The 24,139-nt window shown below is 39.4% G+C and overlaps 1 protein-coding gene across 17 annotated transcripts in view; it reads left to right on the top strand.

The window, feature by feature from the left end:
- Positions 1-24,139, top strand: part of FAM135B (family with sequence similarity 135 member B) — a 203,376-nt gene that overhangs the window by 157,061 nt on the left and 22,176 nt on the right. For 11 of the 17 annotated variants that reach the window (XR_010996026.1, XR_010996028.1, XM_068180360.1 and 8 more), the window contains 8 exons: positions 5,767-5,920; positions 8,572-8,621; positions 11,753-11,908; positions 13,974-14,047; positions 16,677-16,831; positions 17,977-20,035; positions 21,807-21,973; positions 23,236-23,327. Coding sequence is in view for 14 of the 17 variants with exons in the window: in XM_068180360.1 (XP_068036461.1) it covers positions 5,767-5,920; positions 8,572-8,621; positions 11,753-11,908; positions 13,974-14,047; positions 16,677-16,831; positions 17,977-20,035; positions 21,807-21,973; positions 23,236-23,327 (2,907 nt within the window). In the remaining 3 variants the exon portion in view is untranslated. Of the gene's footprint in view, positions 1-2,648; positions 2,764-5,766; positions 5,921-8,571; positions 8,622-11,752; positions 11,909-13,973; positions 14,048-16,676; positions 16,832-17,976; positions 20,036-21,806; positions 21,974-23,235; positions 23,328-24,139 lie in introns of those variants that run through there. The other 6 variants (XM_068180418.1, XM_068180427.1, XM_068180434.1 and 3 more) reach the window with 6 other exon arrangements.

Genomic DNA, 24,139 nt, shown 5'->3' on the forward strand with positions numbered 1-24,139 from the left:
GTTGCTCTGTTCAATAAAAACATTTAAAATTCCAAAAACCAGGCTGAGAAGAAACAGTGTCACCACAGAATGGCATCCACAATCTGGCCTCTGTGGGCTTCCACATCTTTAAACTATGTGTTTTTTTGAGATTTGCCAATAATTTTTCACTGCCTGGCACAGGGATGTAAAAGATGTTTGTATTGATGAATGAATTAATGAGGGGGAGTTGTTTGTTTTTGGCAGTTTTCCATAGCTGAATGGAGTTGTAAATATACATACGCACACATGTAGAATCCTTAGGGGTGGAAAAGACCTCTAAGATTATCAAGTCCAGTTGTCTCTTCAGCACCACCATCATTTATACCATTAGACCACATCCTTAAATACCACATCCAAGGCATTTTTGAACACCTCCAGGGATAATGATTCCACCACTTTTCTGGGCAACATGTTCCTATGCCTGAAAACCCTTTTAGTGAATTAATATTTTTTAATATCCAATCTAAACCTCTACAATTACTCTATATGTATACATATGGGGTTTTTTTTCTATATACGCTATACATATTTAGAAAAATATTCTTAGTCAACTCAAATGCAGAATTTTTCCTTTTTGTTGTGGGTGGTGGTAGTGATTAGTTGCTGTTTTCCTCATGAAATGTCATAATTAAAAGTTTTTCATTTTCAATCATCTAGATTCTATTTTTTCTCTTTAAGTTGCATGTAATTTCTGTCATAAGACAGAAAGACATGCAAAAAGCATTCCTTGCCTCTTCAGTCTTCTCTGAGTGTACATTTTAATTTATGTAATACAAATTTAATGTATTTTTATGATAATCTCTTTAGGACAAAAATAATTTCTGATATGCAACCATTTTCAGAAAATGGAATAAAAAACTTGTCCTTCTTCCAACATTGCTCAAGCATTTTCACAAATGAAGTGGAAGCACTAAAGTTTTAGCTCAAAACACAACTATTATTTAATTTCCAACCATCAAATAACAGGAAATCTCCTGTCCTACAAAACAGCATCCAAAGTAGAGACTAAAGCTTAGGTCCTTGAGTTTGAAGCCAGAATAAAATTTCATATTAGGTAATCAAAATGGGTTTGCAGACAAATGGGTAGATGCTGTGAACTCAGAAACTACATTTATCTTGGGCTGTTGAGATTTATCCCTCAGTTTCAAGCAGTTCTGTAAATCTTTCCCAGAAGCAGGCAAGGAAGGGTAGCTCTCTCTGCTACTGGAAATTGGTTGGAGACTGCAAAACTTTTCTATTTAGTCTGGAATGGCTTTTTAGTATATTAAAATTCTTGACGAGCAATTTGAATCTGAATTGTGAAATGTGTTAAGAGTTAGATTAAACATAAAGGGTCTCATTTACCAGCTGTTAGTGCTATTGTTGAACACTGCACGTAGTTAGCATAGCTCATGGAATTGCTTTAATACAAAATATATACAAGCTCTTTAATGTACATTACAAAGCATAAAATTCAGTTGGTGCCTTTTGATATTAGATATACATAGAACACAGGTAGTGAATATCTACAAATTATTCTCTGCATTTGAATAATGAATTGACATGAACCTTATTTGACAAAAGTGTTGGCTTTTTGCAAGCAATTTTCCTTTCTTTTATTATAAAGGAAAAATACATTTATAAAGCAATACAGTCTAATTATAGGAGGAATATGTTGACTGATAAGAGCGTTGCACTGGGAATCTATTCATTTAAAAGGCTGATTTACTTAAATGTATTCAACAGGGAAATTGCAAAAATGCTTAGTTTGTTTGGGCTTGTTGATATTGAAGGCTATTTTACTTGGCTGGGTAAATTTAGCAGAAGACCAGTTTAGAGGATAGATGGACAAGGGTCAGTGATGGTTCAGTGTTGGGGTCCAGCTTTGCACTTCATGATCAAAAGTGAACTGAAGCCTTTACATTTCCAAAACACTAGGCAGTAGGTTTTATCTCACATTTTTCTAGGTTTTTCTTTATGTGATCATCAAGTGTGAGGTCACCCTACCCTTGGCTGGGGGTTTGGAACTAAATGATCTTTAAGGTCCCTAACAATCCAAACCATTCTAGGACACTCTGATTGATGATGACCACAGTAAAAAGGGAAATGGAGAAATTAGGTCTATATGCTTAGGGTTCTTCATGAGAAAAGATCTTCAGAGCTCTTTAGCTGTAGAGAGTTTATGACCTTTGGAAGAAGTTGCAGGAAACTCAGGAGGACTACAAGGGTGTTGTAAGGTTATGCAAGGAGAAAAAATAGAATAGACAAAACTTAATTTAGCTACTGCCTAAAAATACAAAATATTTGTATAAATGCATTCAGAACAAAAGGAGAGCTAAAGAGAATTTTTGATCTATTTTGTCCTAATGATGTTGGCACAATGGAAAAAATAATTTGTGTCAGTACTATTGGCTTCTGTGCTGTCATCCATCTTTGCTATGAGAGTACCTTTAGGTCTGAAGCCTTGAAGTGAAGTTTTTCAGGAATTCATGCCTTCACAAAATTTTCAGAAATGGAAAAGGGCAAAAGACAGAGATGCAGTCTACCACTACAGACAGAGGGGGCCTTGGAAAAGGAAATCAGTGCAAATGCATCTTTCAATCAGCATAGAAGAATCTGTCTACCTACAAATTAATGACATTAAAATAACAATAGGCCAAAGGAATTAGTTCAAAAGGTCGTGAGAATCTTTACAAAGGAAAGCAACATGTACTTTTACAATGGATATTGCAGGCCCAGAGCAGCCATCAGGCTTTGTGCAAAGTGGGATTTTCATCTTCAGTATTCTTTTTTGGTTTAATGAGATGTTCTCCTTAACCAGAAGTAAACCAGTATTTGTCATCCTGAGTCAAGAAAGCTGGAAAGCTGAGCACTTTGTAGCTGTTTAATGGGTCATAGCCACTGTTTTTCCTGAGAGCTGGTTTTGCAGCAGTGTTTTCCCTTAGAACAGCCCGTGACATATATGTTACCAAACTCGATTTGTTAGTGTTGTAGTCTGAATCTGTGTTTCAAGCTATTGGCAAGGAAATAGGGAATCACCTGAATAAATGCACAGAGGAGGCAATTAAAATAGCAAATGTGAAAGGTCTGCAATCTTTAGACCTTCCCAAAAGAAGACATTTCTTGACATTTCTCAGCTTACTGCAGAGTGATGGATAAGCTGATTTAGGTGCAGCGGTTTATAATGGCATCATCTGATAGATGCCTGCCCTCTGGGCTCCTTGCAGATGAAGATGTAGAGACCTTAGTTCACATTAGTTTAAACTGTCCCTGAGGTGGGTTTGATAATCACTGTTATGTCCTGCTCCGTATCCTGTACGTGTGTGACAACTTTGAGAAGAAGCAGAAGTAATCCTGTCAGAGCAGTAATGTCTTTAAGCCACTGAAGAACCAGAAATTTGTAGCTTGTCACCATTTTTCTGTCACGCTCACTTTCCACCTCGACAAAAAGATTTTTCAAATCAGGGTGGATGTTCCCATTAAGCAACAGGGTTTCAAAGCCAGTTGCCCTTTAATAGAATTTAATCAAAATGCTTAATATTATGTTCTCTTACTCATGCACAGCCCAACCTGGTCTGTGCAGAGCAGTTCCTCTCATGCAATGGCATTCTCAAAGCACAGCATCTTTCTCTGGCACAGAAACCCTTCCAGAGAGCTGGGACAGGAAGAGAAAAGAGAGCTTGGAGCAATCTTTTCAGCTCTCTATTCACACAGGTATGCCATCCACATCTTACAGTAATTTGAAGAAAGTTTACATTGCAATGGAGAGAAACGCTGGAGAAAATTTTACTTGTCTGTTGTAGTTGTACTCAGTGCTCCTAATTCTTTGTCTTCAGTTTAGAACATGTGGTCAATTGTCCAGTGTAAATCAGCTGAGGACAAATTTGTAAAAGCACCATAGGAAGACAAATGCTAAAGAATTCAAAACTGGACTAATTGAGTAATATTTTAAACATTAATTCATACAGGTTTTGAGCCCACCTGCAGGTGCATTTTTCTATTACTTTTTATATTTAGACTATAATCTATGCCAAGGAATGGCTGAAAATAAACCTATTAAAGTGTAGTCATGCACAACACTACTAGTCATAGCATTCATATAAACTATTAAATTAACTCACTTTCTTCCTTCTTCTCAGCAGTGTAGCATTTAAATGCCAGACTAATTTTTTCCTAAAAAATCAGCAGTGGAAAATAAAGGAGGGCATATTTTCATGACATTGTGGCATTGTACACCAATCCAATTCAAATTTTCTATTGTTTTGAGCAGCATTTCTTTATGCTCCCTTTTTTGTTTTGGCCATGGTGAGAGAAAAAATATTCGTGCTGAGACTGGAGATTTTGAAACCTTTGAGGAACAGCCAACTCTGTCAATTATGATCAACTGTTTCTCTGCAGGTCTGGAGAGCAGTTCTCTTTGTGCCTACCACAGAATTCTAGTTAACTCTTGAAGATTGGCATGAGAAACTGAGGGAAACATCCTGGCTTAGGCCAAGATTTGTGAAATACAGGTTTTAGGGAAGTCAAAGGGAGAAAAAACAAGTGGTTCTTCTCTGTTGCTCCTGAAGATGTGCAGATTTTGGGACTGTCCAAAGGCAGTAAGCAGGCAGGCAGTCAGGCCTGTAGGAATTGTGTTCCTACCCCAGCAGTGATAAGTAGTGGACTAAGTTCCAAATTTCCCATGTTTCCCAAATCCAGGGATTAATAAATAGTTTTTCTTTAAATCTAAGCAGTTCAAATTTCAAATATCAGTGATTTATACAAGTGTCTTTTGACAAAGTGAAAACTTCTGATTTACGGTGCCCTAATGAAAACTCAGCTTATTCTAAGTCTAAAAGTGTTGCTTGGAAAATATTTGTGGTAAACATGCTGTGGTCTGTCCTGCAACATTCTCCCACAAGAGATATACTAACACAGACATTGATCCTGGAGTACAGAGTGGCTCATATTTGTTGATGGGATGGCACTAATACAGATAACAAAGCACGCCATGGTACCATCAAGCTGTAACCCTTGCAGAAGGCAAAAAGGAGGGAAAAGGAAAGTGAATGTAGACATCTTTATAGTTCTTTCCACACCTCCTCCTCCAGCAGAGAAGGTGTTTTTCACACAGGACTCTCTGTGTTGTGGGAAGAGACATTGGCTCCACAGTGGGACATGTGGAATGGACAGAGGTAGATTTCTCTGTTGGACTGTTTGGTCTGAGGGTCTTCTCATGTGACAGCCTTGCTGAGACCTAATAGTTTTGTTATGGTTTTGGCAAAATGAACATGTAGAATGAAATACTATTGGATTACACATCTAGCTAGATGGGTGGCTAGGAGATTGGGATGGTTAAAATCTCTCTTTGGTGCCATCTGCTTGATTATAATTGAAGAATCATGGAATGGCATAGGTTGGAAGGGACCTGAATTACCATCTAGTTCAAATCCCCTGCCATGGGCAGAGACAACTTCCACTAGACCAGGTTACTCCAAATCCCATCCAGCCTGGCACTGAACACCCCCAGGGATGAAACAGGCATAGCTTCTCTGGAAAACCAGTGCCAGGGCCTCACTGCACTCACAGTAAAGAATTTTATTCCTAATCTCCTGTCTAAACCTACACTTTTCTAGTTTAAAGCCATTACCCCTTGTCCTATCACTATATACTTTTTTAAAAAGAGATGAAGGTCCTCAATTGGGTTTTTGTGGAAACCTGTCACAGAAATGGAGATCATGAATTTCAATTTCTCTACTTTATTTTCTTGATACTGTTGCTACACAGGGCAGCTTTTATGTCCCATCTGAAAACTGCATGCAGCATGCATACAAGTGGCATAAGGATCTCTGTCTTCTGCTCCTGAATGCTCAAAGGGGTCTTCACACGTACTACACCCTCATAATGAATGAGATTCCTGATTTACCACAGCTGAAGTTGGGTAAGTGAAAAGTCATTTAAAATCACTGAATATTTTACAGTGCTGCATTTTTGAACACATATTTAAGTACCGAAATTCTTTGTCTGTTCAGAGACTTTAAAGGATTTTCCTCTGTGTTTTCTGATTAGTGTTTATTTTTGCTGTTAAAGATGACTGACTCCTCAGATTATGTGAATCATGTCATAGGGTGTGGCCTGATGTATAGATGGATAAAATATTTTGATACATTTCTCAGAAATATTTGCATTTTGGTGATTTTTAGCCTCAGTTGCATTTTGAAAAGTGTAACTTCTAGTTCTGCATGGCCATGAAATCTTGGGAAGACTCTTAATGTTTGTTTTTTTTTTTTTTTTCTCTTGAGCAAACATTTTTTTATAATTGAAAAGGAAAACCTGAAAGGTTATACAAGTGGGTTTAAATTATACTGTCTTCTTTGTAACTCACAATATATTCCTCCACTGTCAATTACTACTTGCTCTTGAAAATTATTCTGATTTTCTTCTTAATTCAATTGTTTAATAGATTTTCTGGTTTTTTGGCAGAAGGTTTTTTTGGCTGGTCAGACCTGTTAGGTCTAATGTGCAAGTGCTAGCTGGCTGAATTTACAAGATGGAGTTCTGGAATTTGTATTTAGTCATCTTTGTAATGACAGCATGAGGTCCTATGAAAATGAGACTCAGTCATTTCATTCAAATCCTGCTGTCTCACCTGTCTCTTTGAATTCAAGGAATGTGCCTCATAATTTCACATCTGTGTTTTTGTATTTCTGTGGTATGCAGGTTTTGAAGTTATCAGTTTTGTCATGTCGCAGAGATAATTACATTAGGTGGGTCGATTGCATTGGCCAGCAGGTTTTAAAAGGGAGTAAAATTTTCCAGTACAGTCCTTGTATATAAGAACTATCAAACACCATGCATTATGCTTCACACACTCCTAGACTTGATAGATCCTATTTTTCCCTTCATCTCTTGTTCCCCAGCATATATTTCCCTTCAAGACTGTCTAAAAATCATAGGTATGTAACATAGTGTGTGATTCAATCCAATCACAAGAGAAAAAAAAAAAAAAACAAAGCAGCATTTGAATTTGCAGCTTATGAGCTCTGAGACAGAACACAAGCAACAAAACTGCTTCATGGATCTTGGTTATAGGTATAGATAACAGAGGATTTGTGGTTCACCCAGACAGGGTTATAGGTTGTGAGATGGCAAAGCCCTGCATGGATGAGTGACCACAACTCCATGACCACCCCAGAGCACATCCTTATGTTCTAAACACCATTTTCCTGGTTTTGAAATGAATTCTGGCACTGAAGCAGGCACTTAATTTGCAAATATACTTCTTGTAATGCATGAAAATTTGCAAAATGCAAATACCCTTTTTAGCCTCTTGAGCAGAGTGTTATTTGCATCATTTTATTCACAGTCTGAAAATCTACGAAAGATTTGGTTTATACACTGATCTTCTGACATCTGTTGCACAAGTCAGTAAAATTATGGGGTGTAAGATTCATGCAGTAAGATGAATATAAATCAAATTTTTATATCTGTCTCCTTACATTCATTGGGGTGAAACGGACCCAATTAAAAATATGTCATCTGACACAGGTAGTGCTTTCTAATTTGGGATGGCACTAACTGCACCTTGTATTTGCTATATTTCTCCACTGAGCAGGGGAAGAATGGAAATGGCTCATTCAGTTGTAATATCTATACTGGTCATATTAATCTCATAGGTTTTTACAGAAGGTTAAGATAAATCAAAGAATATAAATCTCTGCTCATTTTCTTAATTTTTTCCCCTAGCTTACTAAGTAGTATATGTAAAAAGAAAGTAGCTTACTTTAGACATTAAAAGTGGGAATGGTATTTCCCAAATTTTACCAGCTCAGATTGGGTCTTTTCAAGGCACAACTCATCTTGGTCTGTCCTTTCCCATTTATCAGTGCCATGTGAGAAGAGACATTTGGGAATTGAGGAGGGCATTGGTCTGTGAGTTGTTTTGCTTTGTTCCTGCTTTGTTTCCTTACGGACACCATTAGAAAGTTCCGCATTGCAAAATGAAGCTGCTAAAGTTGGAGAATTGATTGATGTCCTCCTTTTCCTGATAGATTGTGGTGCATTTAAAGCAGAGTGTCCCTGTGCTGGATTCTCTCAGGATTAAATCAAAACACTGCTGCTTGCAGTGGTGAGGTAACTCCAACTTCACAAGGCAGTACAGAGATGTCTAATATTTTACTGGTCAGGAATTTGATGTTGATACACTGTCCTCTGTAGGGGCAACCAGAGGCAACCATTCCTTGGCTCATCATTTGCTCAGACTCTGTATTCAGTTCTACAGTTGGCCATAAATACCAAAGGCTAAAAATCAAACTTCTAGTAAAAGAGAGTCAACAAAGAGTCAAATAATATTGTCTTTGTCACCAAAAAATGAACATTTTCTACTGGTTTAGTGGTCCAGATTGCACAAGCAGAAGTTGCACCTGCAGGAGTACAAAGTGGGTTGTGGAGTGCCCACACCCAAACAGAAACTTGTCTGTCAGGAAGAATACCAAATGGCCGATTTCTCTCATGAATAAACAGCAGGAATTTCATATTTCACATCTACTGTTCTCAAACCTGATGTCTTTCTTTGTGTTTTTTTTTCCCCAGAGGAGCTATCTGTGGAAGAGACAGTATCCCAGCTTTGTATGGAGCTGCAGGTATTTCATTCATCAGAACCTGCCCATAGGTTTTTCAAGTCCATTTTTCAAGTGCACTGAGACAGCCCAGTAATACATCAGAGCAGGAAAAAAGGGAATTTGGTGCCATCAGAAAGTTTGTTTACTGTTTCTCTTCCACCAAATATTTTGCATAACTTTGATTAGTTGCTTAAAAAGTGTTCCTGTTACTTTTAACAAGCCACCAGCTGGATTATTCTAGCATGCTTCAGTGAGCCTACCCTGAGTATCAGGATGACAAAAGAAATTATTTGGGGTAGTTGCAATTAGAGCTTTTCTGCTGACAGTAGAAAAAGTACTTTGGCAGGTTGTTCAACCATATAGTTTCAAATAAAAATACCTAAATGTTTTTGGAGGATCATGGGAGCAAAAAAGTGATTTTGGCACAGAAATGACTGAACTGCTCTCTTGAACTTGCTTCTGCCAAGTTTATTTCAAGTGAGACAAAGACAAGTCATCAAGAGTGTCAGGAATAAATGCAAGTGCCAGCTGATCACTGGAAAAATTAGAGATTTCATATATTTTATTTATCATAGGATCATAGAATCATTAGGTTTGGAAAAGACTTCCAAGATCATCAAGTCCATCCTTTGACCTAATATCACCATGACCAGTAAACCATATTAATAATGTGCCACCTGCTCATTTTTTGAACAATTCCAGGATTGGTGATTCCACCACTTCCCTGGGGAAGTGAATTTGGTAACAATTAATGGAGGGAAGATGAATCTAAACCAAATGAGAAATCAATTTACATTGCTGTTACAAATAGTGACCTAAGGTTTGTCAGGCATGGTTTTAAAACTGTTTCAAATGACAAATTTATTAGTTTTAAGTCCTGACTTGGATACTTTGAAGGAAATCTGATTTCACATAAAATTGATTTAGAGAAGCATAACTTACTGTGCTCATCTCTACTAGATTTAGAAGTTGCAAGGGTATAGGACAGACAACACAGTCTAGAGTCTCCTTTGGACTAATTTTCAGTGCAGTAAGACACTCACAATTAGAAATCCTTCCTTCCTTCCTTCCTTCCTTCCTTCCTTCCTTCCTTCCTTCCTTCCTTCCTTCCTTCCTTCCTTCCTTCCTTCCTTCCTTCCTTCCTTCCTTCCTTCCTTCCTTCCTTCCTTCCTTCCTTCCTTCCTTCCTTCCTTCCTTCCTTCCTTCCTTCCTTCCTTCCTTCCTTCCTTCCTTCCTTCCTTCCTTCCTTCCTTCCTTCCTTCCTTCCTTCCTTCCTTCCTTCCTTCCTTCCTTCCTTCCTTCCTTCCTTCCTTCCTTCCTTCCTTCCTTCCTTCCTTCCTTCCTTCCTTCCTTCCTTCCTTCCTTCCTTCCTTCCTTCCTTCCTTCCTTCCTTCCTTCCTTCCTTCCTTCCTTCCTTCCTTCCTTCCTTCCTTCCTTCCTTCCTTCCTTCCTTCCTTCCTTCCTTCTTCCTCCCTCCCTCCCTCCCTCCCTCCCTCCCATTTTTCCTCCCTCCATCCCTTTCCTAAGATGACTTGCATTAATAATGCATCTTGCTTGAAGACTGAGCTTTCAGTTTATGATGTAAGAAACACCTTCCTGACTTAACATATTAAAAATTAACACCGACATATAGCCTATAAAATTGGATGCCATAAATAAAGTAGTACCGTAACTCTGCAAAGGGAAATGTTTGAGCAGGATCTTTTGTTTCCCAGTATCCCCCTGATTTTCCAGAATGGGTCCTGGACACGTCATTAAAACAGGGAAGCATCCAAACAATGTATACACAGTGACAATATCTGTTTTATCCACGCACAATTTTTCTCTGCTGCTCTCACACACGGACAATTTGTTTTTAATCATGGCTTAGTTTGCAGTGTGTCACCAACCTGGAAACTACCTGCATAATAAAACGTGAAAAATAAGCAGGCTTTCAGATAGAGTGCAGTCCTAACAAAAAAAAAAAAAAAAAAAAAAAAAAAACAAAAAAACAAAAAAAAAACAAAAAAAACCCAAAACAAACAAACAAACAAAAAAAAACAGTGAATAACGTGGAGGTAAAATGCAATGTCTGTCTCTCATTAAAGAAATTAACAAGTTGACTAGTTAAGAGAGCTGGGTTTGTTCAGCCTGGAGAAGACTCCAGGGAGAGCATTTAACACCTTCTAGTACCTAAAAAGGCTACAGGAGAGCTGGAGAGGGATGTTTATGTAGTACTAGGACAAGTGGGTATTGTGTTAAACTGACAGAAGGCAGGTTTAGATTAGATAAAAGGTAGAAATCCTTTATTGTGAGACTGGTGAGACACAGGCACAGGTTGCCCAGAGAAGCTGTGGATGCCCCATCTGTGAAAGTATTAAAGACCAGGTTGGATGGGGCTCGGAGCAACCTGGGGTAGTGGAAGGTGTCTCTTCACATGGCAGGGAGTTGGAAGATCTTTACCCCACCCCATTCTACGATTCTATGATTCTATGAAAATGTGACATGAGGAAGTTTGGTGTGCAGAGACTTTGCTTGCTTGCAGAGCTTTGGCACAGAGCTGCAGGGCACACAGAGACCCAGCATGTTCTAGAGTGGGCCATGGGCAACAGCACACTCTGGAATGTCTGTTTTCATCATGTGTTGAGGACACAGTGTTTTGGTTTGAGGTTTCTTGTTTGGTTCCCCCTCAATCACCCATCTGTATTCTAACGTGACATGGCTGACAGGGCTCCTTTGCTCTTTGCTAACAGAATCTGACCACAGTTCCACAGTTTATTATTTCAGAGCATCCAGCACCATCTGGTGGATAATTTGGAACCCACACGCTTTTTTTTTTTTTTTTTCTTTTTTTTTTTTTTTTCCTTCTTTTCCCACAGTTACTACGCCTGCAGTAAAGTGTCTGCAAAAAATTATCTGTTCCCACTTCTTACTCTCTAACTGCGTAGCTGAGACCATTTGCACTAAAATATGTGATTTTAAAGAGAAACATAAAATGTCTCACCATCTTTATTTGGGGTAAAACAACTGAAAACGGTAGCTTTAGTAATAATATTCCTAAATCAAGAGAAATTTTTCTTGCTGCTGTTGTTCCTAAAAGGACTTAATCTGATGTATGAACCGATTCATTTCCATAACATTCTTGATCTCATAATTTCCTTTCTGTCTTTCAGCTGCTGAGCAATCCAGAGAAGATAGCAGAACAGATAAGCAAGGACCTTGCCTGGCTTTGCTCTCACCTTCTGGCCCTGTGGACCCAGTTCCTAGAGGTGGCAACGCTCCATCCAGAAGTCACAGCTTATCTGACTCAGGAACATCACATGCTAAGGGTAATCTTAAGAAGTTCAAAGCAAGTCCAGTAATGGTCACCTCCTGATAAACATTAGAGATTAATTTGGATGTATATTTCCAATCCAATTCTGCTTCTATGAATATTTACATGAAATGGGGTGAGCACAACAAGAGTTGAAGAGGAGGGGAAGAAGAGGTGAACCCCAGGATTTGAAATTACAGATTTCAGTTTCTGGAATGAAGATGGTTGAGTTTGTGTGACCCAGGATCCTACATAAAATGAGTAACTTTGAACACCAGGATCAGACGTAAAACAGGAGGTGGGTGGGAAGAGGTATATGTCACCTATACTTGATAGATACTTGTAAATCATAAACACTTTAAAAAACCCAAACATCACAGTGACAAATAAAAAAAATACAATTTCATCTCAACTGGTGTCACAAAAAGACCATAAGGAATATGGATTTGTTTTCTTCACTGTCATACATATAGCTATTTGCCTTTCTCACAATGAAGTGCACACAACAAAATATTAATATTGTTGATGTTGAAATTGCTTCTTGTACTTGGTAATAAAGAAGGCACAAAACCACTTGTCATTTGAGCAAATGTTGTCAGATCTGCTTATCTGATTAGTTCAGCAAGTGTTCTGTCTTCCATCAGGACGTTCTTGGTTATTGACCAAACACCAGCTCAGCACATCACCTGAGCTGAACTCAAAGTCTGATCTAATCATTAGAGTAGGGACAGTAGAGAAAAAGGCAGGATTCACCTTGCCTGCATTAGGAGTGTGCAGTGTAGGTATTGACACCTGAGCTTATGTTCTGCTCCTGTCAAAGTCAGTGGAGGTCAGAGTGACCAGAATGAGTCTCCCCTGGAGCTTGCAAAAATGGGGCGTAAAATTCAGGAGGAGGTGGCTGAGTGCCTGATGCTGAAACTCCTCTGGTTAGTCTGTGAGGTCTCCTTTGACTCCAAGGGGACCTGGGTGGCTTTCAGTCAAAGGACCCAGCTTTGTGTGCTCCCAGCTCCGGCAAGGTGAATTTCAGCCTCTGGGTTGTTCCAGCCTTAACTGATCCAACTGTCTTCTTGACCTTTGTCAAATTGCATAACTTTGTATGCTCTGGTTCCTCCCCATATAAAATGTGTGTAATTACAGTTTTTCACCTCTGGAAAATGGTTTGAGAGCCCTAAATGAAAAATCCTACTGTTATGACACAGTCTTTTTGAAGGGATGCTCATCCTTTGTTTTATTAAGGCCATTTCCTAAAGCACACATGGGATTTAGGGAAATGCTGAGATGCCCTGACATATGCTTTTCACTGCCATTTTCTGTCCCTGTAAAAGAGGTCACTTTTACAATTATTATTAGGAATGTATGGGCTGCAGTTTAACAGCTCAGTACTTTTGATTGCATATTATGCTTGATGCATTTAAACTCAAAGCTTATTCCAGGGCAGATGATAGCACTGAATTTTTAATAGCTTATTTTACACTCTGTGCTCTGCCAGCCACTTCAGATCCATGGCTCTTTTGTAATTGATTGTCCAACACTGAACATATCTAATGTCCATGAAGGGATTTGAAGAGCTCTCAGTTTGTAAGTATCATGATATAGGCAGGTCTGTTTCTACTGTGATAGGGCTTATTCTCCTCTGGACTGATATGTTAAGACTTCCTTTGCTGTTGTGGTAGTTTGAGAGTCACTGTGGATGTTCCCATGGAAGAGATGATCAATTATGAATTGTTCTAATTTAATAAATCACTCCACTACTGTTTTGCACAGTGAGAAAGGAATAAATCTTCCCAACTTTAAAAATACAGGGGAAAATGGTAAATTTGACAGCTTTTAGAAAAGTAGTTGGAAGATGCAGATAACCAAACTTTGATTTATTGTCAAGGGAGTCTTTTTGCCTCACAGCAAAATATGCAAGAATAACAACTACTTTGTGCTGGGCTGGGAAAACGAAGCAGAATTGGACTCTTTTTTAATGTCAACACTGAGGAATCTGGTCCTGATAGTCAGTGCTGTGTTCTTAGACTAATGGCGCTTGCCACTTTTCAGCAGATCTTAGGTTTAATTTGTGCATCTCTCTCTCTCAGGTGAGAAGATTCTCAGAAGCCTTCTTCTACACTGAGCACCAGAAACCTGCTGTGCTCATGTTCCAGGAAGGCCTGTAAGTAACCCATTAACACTCCCCTATCTCTGGAATTACTAAAAATTTACTTTAAAATATTTTGCAGTCAAGAACAAGACCTTTTTCTGCAGGGCATGAAGGAATTTGGTTTGAGAGAGGTCATTGGCTCTGTTTTAGCTCCATATTGTAAACCTATTGAAATGAGTTTTAAATCTTAACATTTACAAATTTGCTTTTTACCATCCCTAAAGCATTCCAAGGTAAGTATTTCTTTCTGCTGGACAATTTCTGCTTGTAACCAAACTGTTAAGTGTGAGGAGCCAGTCTTAAAGCTATGCCAGGGCAAATCCTGCCCTTGGTTTTAGCCCATGAACCCAAGTGGAGGACTGGGATAATACTCAGGACCTGACCCCTGAAGGCAGAGTTCAAAGAAGGATGCTCAGATTTGAATTTCTGAGTACTGATGGTTATCCATACTATTTGTCACCATGGGCCGATCACAACATTACCAGTGTGAAACCCATCCTTTAGAAGGTTCTGAAAGGCCATGACATCAGGTCCTGTCACAATGATGATTTTTAAGTGAGACATTTGCTTCTGACCTAGTGCAGAGGAGACAATTGCTTTTCTCAGAGCTGTCATTGGGGACATTAAGGCTGATTCAGTGTTGATGGAAAGGGCCCTGACTTCATTAGTGGATAGGTTGTACAAGGCTGCCTTGTTCTGCCAAATTAGAGCAGCACCATCACAGCAGGGTCCCAGCTGTGTTCATTTGGTTCTCCCATGTCAGGATTTTAGGGATCTGTGTACAAGGAAAACCCCATGTCAAGATCCTGGGGTGAGGACACACAAACTCATGGCCCCACTTAAACAAACATAATCCTGCACAGGGGAAAGCCTAATTGCAAGAAGTGCTTCTATTTCTCCAGGCAGTCACAGGAGTAGCCAATTTCCTACAGATAAATATAATGTTTTTCTCAGTGGTTATCAAGAAGGGTAAGTAAAAAAAAAAAAAAAAAAATTATTAGTTGGTCTGTGCAGAAATTCTGGTCTATACAGGCTGCTTGGTAGAGCCAGGTTTTCTTCCTGATTTTGCTAGATTATGTAGTTGTAAAAACAGAGTCTTGGCTGTCAGGGTATTACTGATATTGGGAGTGGTAGTGGGGATTATTGGTGGGGTTCACACTGTCACCAGCTGAGATCAGTGCTCAGTGTGCCAGGTGCTGTACAACCACCTCAAGCAGCACATTTTTTTCTCCCCGTTTTATTTTTCCTTCTTACCAGACAGTAGCTGTTTTTTCCTCCCATGCTGTTGAGGGCTTGTGTGAAGCTGTGCACGTATGTACCTGACTGCATTTGACTGCTTAGGCAGAAGAGGACACACCATTCCCAGCAGGCTGAGTGTGGCACAGGGTGGAGGCCTCTAGGAGGTCACATACCCTCCTTAGATTTTACAGACAAAAATATTTCTCCTTGCTCACTTTAATAGCAATTATTCATCTTTTTCACAAGGGTAGGTAATAATCAGATAAGGGATAATGGCTTTAAGATGAAGATCAGATTTGCTTTCATCTGAAAACAATCTTGAAAAACCAATTAAAATCTTTTTGCCTTACTCTCTGTGTTTCATGTTTTCTGCATTTTTCAAGACAGATATTTAAATAGGAAGGCCCATCAGAAATAAAAGTTGTTGTATTTATTGTAGCCAAACACATATTCATCTGCCCGTTTAGTGTCATATTCACTGAGGACAGCCAGGTAGCATTCTGAGTGGCCTAAATCATGGACACAGATGGGGGCTACAAAAAAGCCAGAAGAGGACTTTTTACAAGGACATGTAGAGATGGGACAAGGGGGAATGGCTTCTGACTGAAAGAGAGTAGGTTTAGATCAGGTATCATTAAGAAATTCTTTACTGTGAAGGTGGTGGGACACTGGAATGCTTTATTCAGAAACTTTGAGGCTACCCCATCCCTGGAAGTGTTCAAGGCAGGGTTGAGCAAACTGGTCTGGTGGAAAGTGTCCCTAGCCACATCAAGGGGGATAGAACTAAAAGATCTTGAAGGTCCTTTCACCCCCCAACCGTTCTATGATTCTGTGACTCTGTCAAGAGACAGTAGGTGAGTAATGTGCCTTAGCTGTTCCAGACTCGTACATGTGTGAGACAGCTCTCTGTGAGTGCTCTGAGGTCTGATATAAGTGAGACAGAGGACTTGCCAGGCATCCTTCTTGGCTTTGTTCCTCCCTGTACTGTTCAACCAAATTTTTGATTATTACTTCCTGCATCTGGGTTTTGAAACCCTGGCCCACAGCCAGAGTGACAGACCTCATTTCCTGACCAGAAACCAGTTTAGGGATTCAGTCTGAGCCAGCAGCCGAGACCCTTAGGAGGACAGCAATGGGTTATGGCAGCTAACAGGAGCCTATGACAGTGGGATCTGGAATAAGTTCAAAAACACTGAGATTTTTCAGGAAGGGATTGTGCAAGTTGTAGGTATCTCTAACTGAGAGATGGAAGCTTTCTAAGACTTCTGGGTACTCTCCATCATGTAATACTGCTTCCCTTTAAACACATTGACTCTGCCTGCATATCTGAACTTGCAGAACTAATGAAGAAACAGCACAGTAGCTACTCAAGCACTCAATTTGTTTTGTACTTTGCTGCCAGGATCCAGAGCCACGCACAGATTTCTACAGAAATTCGAAATTCGGATTATTTCACCAGCATGCCCCCACTGCCAGCGGAATGCCTGGACATCGATGGGGACTGGAACACGCTCCCAGTTATCTTTGAAGATAGGTACACAGACATGCCTTGCAAAGGTGAGTGAAACTCCACAGGGCACAGCTTCATGAAACAACTTGAGCTGAGGGAGGTGCTTCCCCAGCTCAGAATAAATGATCTCACATCCCTTGGGCTTTTGAACTCGGAAGAGAGTGTGACCCCCTAAGTAATACAGCTGAATTTTAGTGTTTTCCTTAACAGCAGAGTATTTCCTTCAGATTTTTCATCTTTATATTAAGTTTTCTTTAAAAAAGAACTGGAGGAAAAATCTATAAAGAAAATCACATCTTTTGGATTTTTGCTGTATTACTAATTTAAAGAAAAAACACTAGACTGATATCCCCACTGTGACATCTAGTGGAAAGAAATCTCAGAACAAAACCCCACAATTACAGTATAAAGCCCCACACTCCCCTGAAAGGCAGCATTGCCTTCCAAAAAATATTTTGCCCTTTGAGTACCCAAATCAAATTTTAATTAAGAAATTATTTCATTCCAGAGTTATTTAATAAAACCTCATAGCCCTTACTACCTTTTTTCTTTTCACTCAACCATTAAAATTACCAAGGAAGCAATATGTATTAATACTATAGATTTCCATAGTCTAGTGAATGTAGCCTGTGGTACAAAATCTTAACTCTTCCACAGTTTTTCTACTGCCTCAATTGTGACAATGCTCATTAAAGATATTTAAATTATTAAACTGAGTATTAAAATGATTCAAAGTAAGAGTTATGCTATGAAAAATATTGAATGACACCAGGAATACAAAGAAGTATCCATTTTATTTTGCTTACCTATGCTCTAAAAACTAGCTGTATAGATATAGTGATACTGAGGAAAGTGTATTTTATTAATATTGTCTTCTTTGGCCTAATTATGACTGTTCAGTGTGTGCAATTCTAGCTAAATGAATGCACTCTGGTATGTACATTTGTAATATCCCTTTAATGTATGTATAATTTTTAAAATGTAAAAGTATGGAATAACATTTTAGACTTTAAAATCTCTTTTAAAAATCTCCCAATCCGTTGGGGTGGTTTATTGTATTCGTACAGGTAATAGTTCTTTCTTTCTTTCTTTCTTTCTTTCTTTCTTTCTTTTCTTTTCTTTTCTTTTCTTTTCTTTTCTTTTCTTTTCTTTTCTTTTCTTTTCTTTTCTTTTCTTTCTTTTCTTTCTTCAGATCAGAATTTGGAAGCTTTCTCAGATTTTGAGGCTCCTGCAAATATTCAAATGGATGTAAAACTGGAAAATGAAGACTGTGCATCAGATGATGCCACTGCAGTAATGAAAGGAGACTTTGAGAAAGATACTCCACTAATACACACAGACAGGATAAACAGGAATCCCTCATGCCTACGCAGCAGTACTGAAGCTGCTGCTAAGGGTTTAAACCAGCACTCCACATCTCAGGTATGTACAATAAATAAAGAAGGCCAAAGGAAACCTGAAAATATTTTTGTTTCAAGAGAGGAAACTATTTCTGACTCGGAGCCAGGCAATACAGAACACATGTCAGAAGACTTTAAAACATCCGAGGAAGTTTTATTAAAAGATAATAGACTTGGGGCGGATGTTATCTGTGGAGACATGGAACCCAGCAATAAGGACTCTCACAAACGTGAGCCCATGCTAATTGTCAGTGCTCAGCGTCAGTGTGGAGCATGTGGAACTGATGGCTTGGAAGATAGCGCTGGAATACATGAACTAGATGAATTTGGTCATCCTGAAACTAATTTCACATCATCTGAGCTTGCACTGAATGAATTGACCAGTCTTGGAAAACCAGGGGATGCAGACACCAAGACTCATGTCCCTGTTTTGAAAGCTTTGCCTTCACACATCTGCGAAGTGAAATCAGTCACAAAGGAGCAACGAAGTGAGGAGAGTGAAGACTTTACCCTGATGTCAGGGGTCATAAAAAGATCTTCCTCTATAATATCTGATTCAGGCATTGAAAGTGAACCAAGCTCAGTGGCATGGTCTGATGCTCGCAGCCGGGCCCTGGAGCTGCCCAGTGACCGAGAGATCCTGCACCACTTGGTCCGGAGGCACGCCATCCACCGAAATTCCCTGGAGGGTGGCCACACAGAAAGCAACACCAGCTTGCCCAGTGGAATCCAAGCATCACTCACATCCATCAGCTCTTTGCCCTTTGAGGAAGAGGAGAGGGAAGTGGAGCTTACCAAACTGACGAAATCTGTCTCTGCCCCTCAGATCAGTAGCCCAGAAGAGCCCCCGGAGGAGGTGGATATATCAAAACACAGCAAAGCCACCTCAGGAGATTCAGATCACAACTTAAGAAGCTGCATGGAAACAGAGGATAAAGATGGAAAAATAATCATGGACTTTTCTGAGTGTCAAATAACCACTGAAAGTGGACAAATAGAACACAGAAGACATCCCAACCCCCTCCTCAAGCACAGTCGCAGTAACACTGAGTTACAAGGGGATGAGGAGAAAGGTTTTCCAGAGACTTGCTGTAGTTTGGAAAATACAAGACCACCCATTTGTCCGAAGCAGCTCCAAATTAATGTCTCTGAGTGCCTGTCACTGGAGAGCAATGGTGAGTGCAGCTTAAAAACACCAAGGGCTTGTAATTACTTCGACAAAAATATAGATAAGGTTGATACATGCATTGAGGATCCAAAGGATAAACTTGAGCCGGACAGTTTAAAAGTACAACAGGGCTCTTCCAATAGTAGAATTTCAGGAGAGGAGAGTTTTTCACAAAGCATAAAAGTGGTACCAGATTTTTGCTATCCTGTTACAGTTCCTTCAGACACCTCCACTGAATTTGTCTCACTCCGAGGAGAATGTGGCAGCTCTCTCGCTGATGAGAGGCCAGCAGTATATGCAGAAATGCAGGGGTTGCAAGAAATTGAGCTCAATGACTCACCTGCCTCAGCAGACCCTGCGGCAGGGTCCCACCAGGCTGAACGTCCTCAGGAGCCCAACAGCCAAGAGAATAAACCAGTAGTGAACGGCACCGGGTTTCCTTTGGCCACGACAGAGGGAGTAGCTCTGGAAAGCAGAAAGGCTGCTGATGTGGTTAACATGTCCATCTCTTGCACAGCCACCTGTCTTCCCTTTTCTTCTGTGCTCAAAGAGACCCCTGCCATGGCGGGCTCCTTGGCAAAGCAGGCTGCATTCCCCATCACACGCCAGCCGCTGGGATCGTTTGGAGTTGTCTGTCCTAATTCAGATGAGATGGATGAAGAGACCAACGAAAGGATGCTGAAGTAAGAATAACTAATTTCTTCATTGATGTAGCCATAATGCCAAGAGACCCTGACACAATTCAGGACCCTAATGCACTAGGCATACAGGAAGCTTACATTTGAGACAGTTGCCTGAGAAGTTTCAGTATAAATAGTCCAAAGAGACAAATGGTTCATATAGAGTGAATAATCTAAATAGACAGGAAGGATGAAAACACAGAGAGACCAAGATTGCCAAGGACATCAGGTCCTTAATTCTCATGACAAGCAGTGGCATTTAGGTATCTAAATAATCTTTGAGAGCTGACCCTCCTTCCTGAAATCAAGGTTACCCATACCAGAGTATTGATCCCTGATAGTTCACTGTGGCAGTGGCACAGACTGTTTTACTACTCTGCTTTAATAATTTCATTCAGTAGCTAAACTATGAAATGGGGAATTCAGATTGGCTGATATGTCTCAACTTCACCTTCTCAAATTGGAAGAATGGCAGAATTGAAGTCATGGATAGCTGGAGAAGAGGATTATTTTTGTTTCTTGCTTCATTGCCCAAAACAAAAGTGCCACATCATGACCTTGATGTCACAGGGGCCCATTTCACAGATAGGTACACTAACACTTATAGTTTTCCAGTATAGTTTGGCGCCTCTGCTGTGCTGATGAAAAACAGTAACACTGAAATTTCTCAATCCATTCAACTGCTCAAAATGTTGCCTGTCTGCATGCACATTCATTTGCAACCCAAGACTTTGTTTTTATTCTTTTGAAAGTGCCCTGAAGTATTATACACCATGCTTAAGTCCTGACAAATCTAAGCAAAAAATGTGTTCCTTCTTTGTGAAATGAAATATTAGAGCATGTATTCATGCACATGAATCCAAGGCTTCCAGATTCATGGCCCAAAAGCTATTTTTTTCATTCTTCCATCCCTTAAAATTAGTTGGGCATATGTAATAATTGCACATCATTGGACTTGAGTATCATAGAGGTCTTTTTCAATCTTAATGATTCTATGATTATACCAAGTTGCCTTAAGAGATCCCCAAGCTTTAAAGGGTATATCTCCAAAGCTTGTCCTTCCCAGTTTTCTACTTAACTCTACACTTATGTTGTCATTATTAATTCCTAAATTATCTGGATAGGTTTTACTGAATCAAAAAGCCATTGAAGATTTTGGCATCTTCATGCAGCAGAATGCTTCAAGATGAATTTGAGTGTCAAGTTTTAGACCTTTAGTAGGAAAGGTGTTATCTTAATTCTTTCAGCATTGAGATGTTTTTCTAAATTCTACTAAATTGTTTTCAAAATAATCTAAAATCAAATAAACCCCAAAATGTCTACCAAATGAGGTGCATCCCTTAACTCTAGTGTGAGGAAGAGGGACAACACCTTCTACCTGACTATAAGTGCATCTGATGGTAGCAAAATTACACATTTTGGATTTCAGCACCTGTAAGGCCAACAACATTGTTAAGAGGCAGAATTGATAATTCTGTACCTCAGTCTCATTTTATGAGGTACCAGAAAATTTTTTACTACTCTTTCATTCCTCTGGCAAGTGTGAGTTGCTAATGCACTTTAGTTCTTCCCTGTATGTAGACAAATTACAAAGAAACAGAGTTATTCCCTTCATTCTGATTTCTCTCAGTCCTAATAGATAAGGAATTGCATCCAGGTCTCTACTTGCAAGTTGAAAACATAATTTCTCACAAAGACAAGCCTCCTCATTTCTAGTTTGAAGGTTTGTTGCTGACCACCCAGTTCTATTGTGATTAACTAATGTATTCTCCAGTTTTTATCAGGCCAAAGAAAAATTTAAAAAAGAAATGAAGATTGAAGGATTTCTGTACAGTGACTTATCTGTACTAGCTTCTGATATCCCATATTTTCCACCAGAGGAAGAGGAAGAAAATTTGGAAGATGGAATTCACCTGGTTGTCTGTGTCCATGGATTGGATGGTAAGGCCAGGAAGAATTGCTATTTGTAAGTCATTTCGGTGTAAATTACAAAAAAGGGGCAGATGTTCAGCAAGTATGAAAGAATGGAGAGTTTAAGTATTTGTTTTACTTAAGTATTTATTCCTTATTATGCTATTCAGTCCATTGAAATAAGGGATCCACAAGAATATTAAATATTGTTGCTAATATATGGGGTCCTACTGTCTGGTTTTGGTTTTTTGGTTTTTTTTTGTTTTTTTTTTTTTTTTTTTTTTTTTTTTTGGTTTTTTTTTTTAAACAGCAATCTTCACCAAAGCACATTGGTCCTCCTGTGTACAGGAAGAGTGCATTGTAGTAACTCCTTGTCATTCCACAGATGCTTGGTTGTTTTGCAGTATGTCCCCAGGAGGGAAATCTTATTTAAACCCCCAGACACTGTTATAGATTAGATAGAGGCTGACTGTATAAAGTAAGAGAATAAAAATCAGTCTTCACAGCAGAGGAAACAAGTCTTGGGATTTTTTATGTATATGCTTTCTAAGCAGGAAACAGTTATGTTAAATGTGAGCTTTCTCTTGGCAAATTATTGATACCTATTAGAAAGGTGTAGATGTTAACACTGAAACTATGGTGAAGAAGTGGTAGAGGCTCTGATATCTCAGAAAGAAAAAAAAAAAAAAAAAAAGAAAGAAAAAACAAGCACTGGCTTGTGCCAGGATTGTTTGCTATTGCATATCTCAGTAGCAGGAATGCCCTTCTCATGAGGTAGTGATACCTTCTTCACCAACAAAATATTTCAGAAGACTTTGGAATTTCCTAGTACAGAATGAGGCATCTCTCAGAATATTAGGAGCTTGATAGTATTTTATTACCACCTCTAATTGTGGATACATGAGATGGGCCACTCTGCATCTGAAGGTACAGCCCTACATCCCAGCACAGGTATTGAGGCGTCCCTGGGGGGCCTCATCTGAACTTGTTGTCTTTTTGTCTTACCTCTGCTGTTCAACAAATAGAGGACAGATTTATTCTGGACCTGATCTTTGCCCTTTCTTACCCACCATTTATGCAACCCCCACAGCAGCAGGCGAGGTCCAGCCCACCTGGGCAGGCTGTGGGAATTCCTGTTCTTTTGCTGTTCCAATGCATGATCCTGAGGTATGATAATGTTCTTAGCAGCACTTAGCAAGAGCTCCATGGCGTCAAGGTTGTTGTGTTAAATTGACTCTACATTGGTTATTTTTCTGTTGAATTGCATCTTATAAAGTACCATTTGTTCCTAGGTAACAGTGCAGATCTGCGGCTGGTAAAGACTTTTATAGAACTGGGACTTCCTGGTGGAAAACTGGACTTCCTAATGTCTGAAAGAAATCAGGTAGTACAGAGCTAATTTCTGTCTTCCTTTCTGTTGCTGAAATAATGCCTTCAGAAAAAGCCTTTTCACCAGCTGAGTGAAACAAAAGCACTGGGGAATTCAGGGAGTTTTATGTAGTATTTAGTGCAAAGGCTTGGTTCTATTCCTGTCTAATTTGATAGGGTGTTCTAACCTATTGGAAAATATTCCTGGCATTGAAGTCAAAGGCAATGACATTAGCAGTAGTAGGACTAGACCTTAGAGGAAGAGAATGGATTTGTCCTGCCAGTTTACAAACTTGGTAGCCTGGTGCCTCTGCAACACAGCACCAACAGAAAGCAGCAAGTTTAGTGATGGGAGATGTGGAATATCCAGCAGTTACTGTCAGCTCCCTTTGCTGCATCAGCCATTGTTTCTCCTGTTGCAGTGTTTGTGGGATTTATTTCCTTGAATGATAAAGAAATGTCTTCCAGAATAATTGATTGCTAGTCTAGGCAGAGAAACAGAAATGAATCCTGTGCTTTGCTTGGCAGTGGAGCCATATTTACGACCAAAGGCCTAACTTTATGCACAAGATAAGGATTTCCATTGTGCAGTCAGAAACATTATTCTTATTTATGAGTACTTGAGAAACCTGAGTTAAAACTTTCTAACCTTGTTTGTTCAAAAGCTTTTATATTTTGAAGTGGTTGGTTGGTGTATGTCTATGAACGTGCCACTTCCAACACCTCTGTCAGCAGCAGACCTGGACACTGAATGTAAGCAAGGTGAAAATAGTCAGGAGACCACTTTACACTTCCATCAAGGCCTCTTCTAAAAGAAGAGAATGTTTT

This window comes from Anomalospiza imberbis, chromosome 1 (genome assembly GCF_031753505.1).
Source record: "Anomalospiza imberbis isolate Cuckoo-Finch-1a 21T00152 chromosome 1, ASM3175350v1, whole genome shotgun sequence".
NCBI lineage: Eukaryota > Metazoa > Chordata > Aves > Passeriformes > Viduidae > Anomalospiza > Anomalospiza imberbis.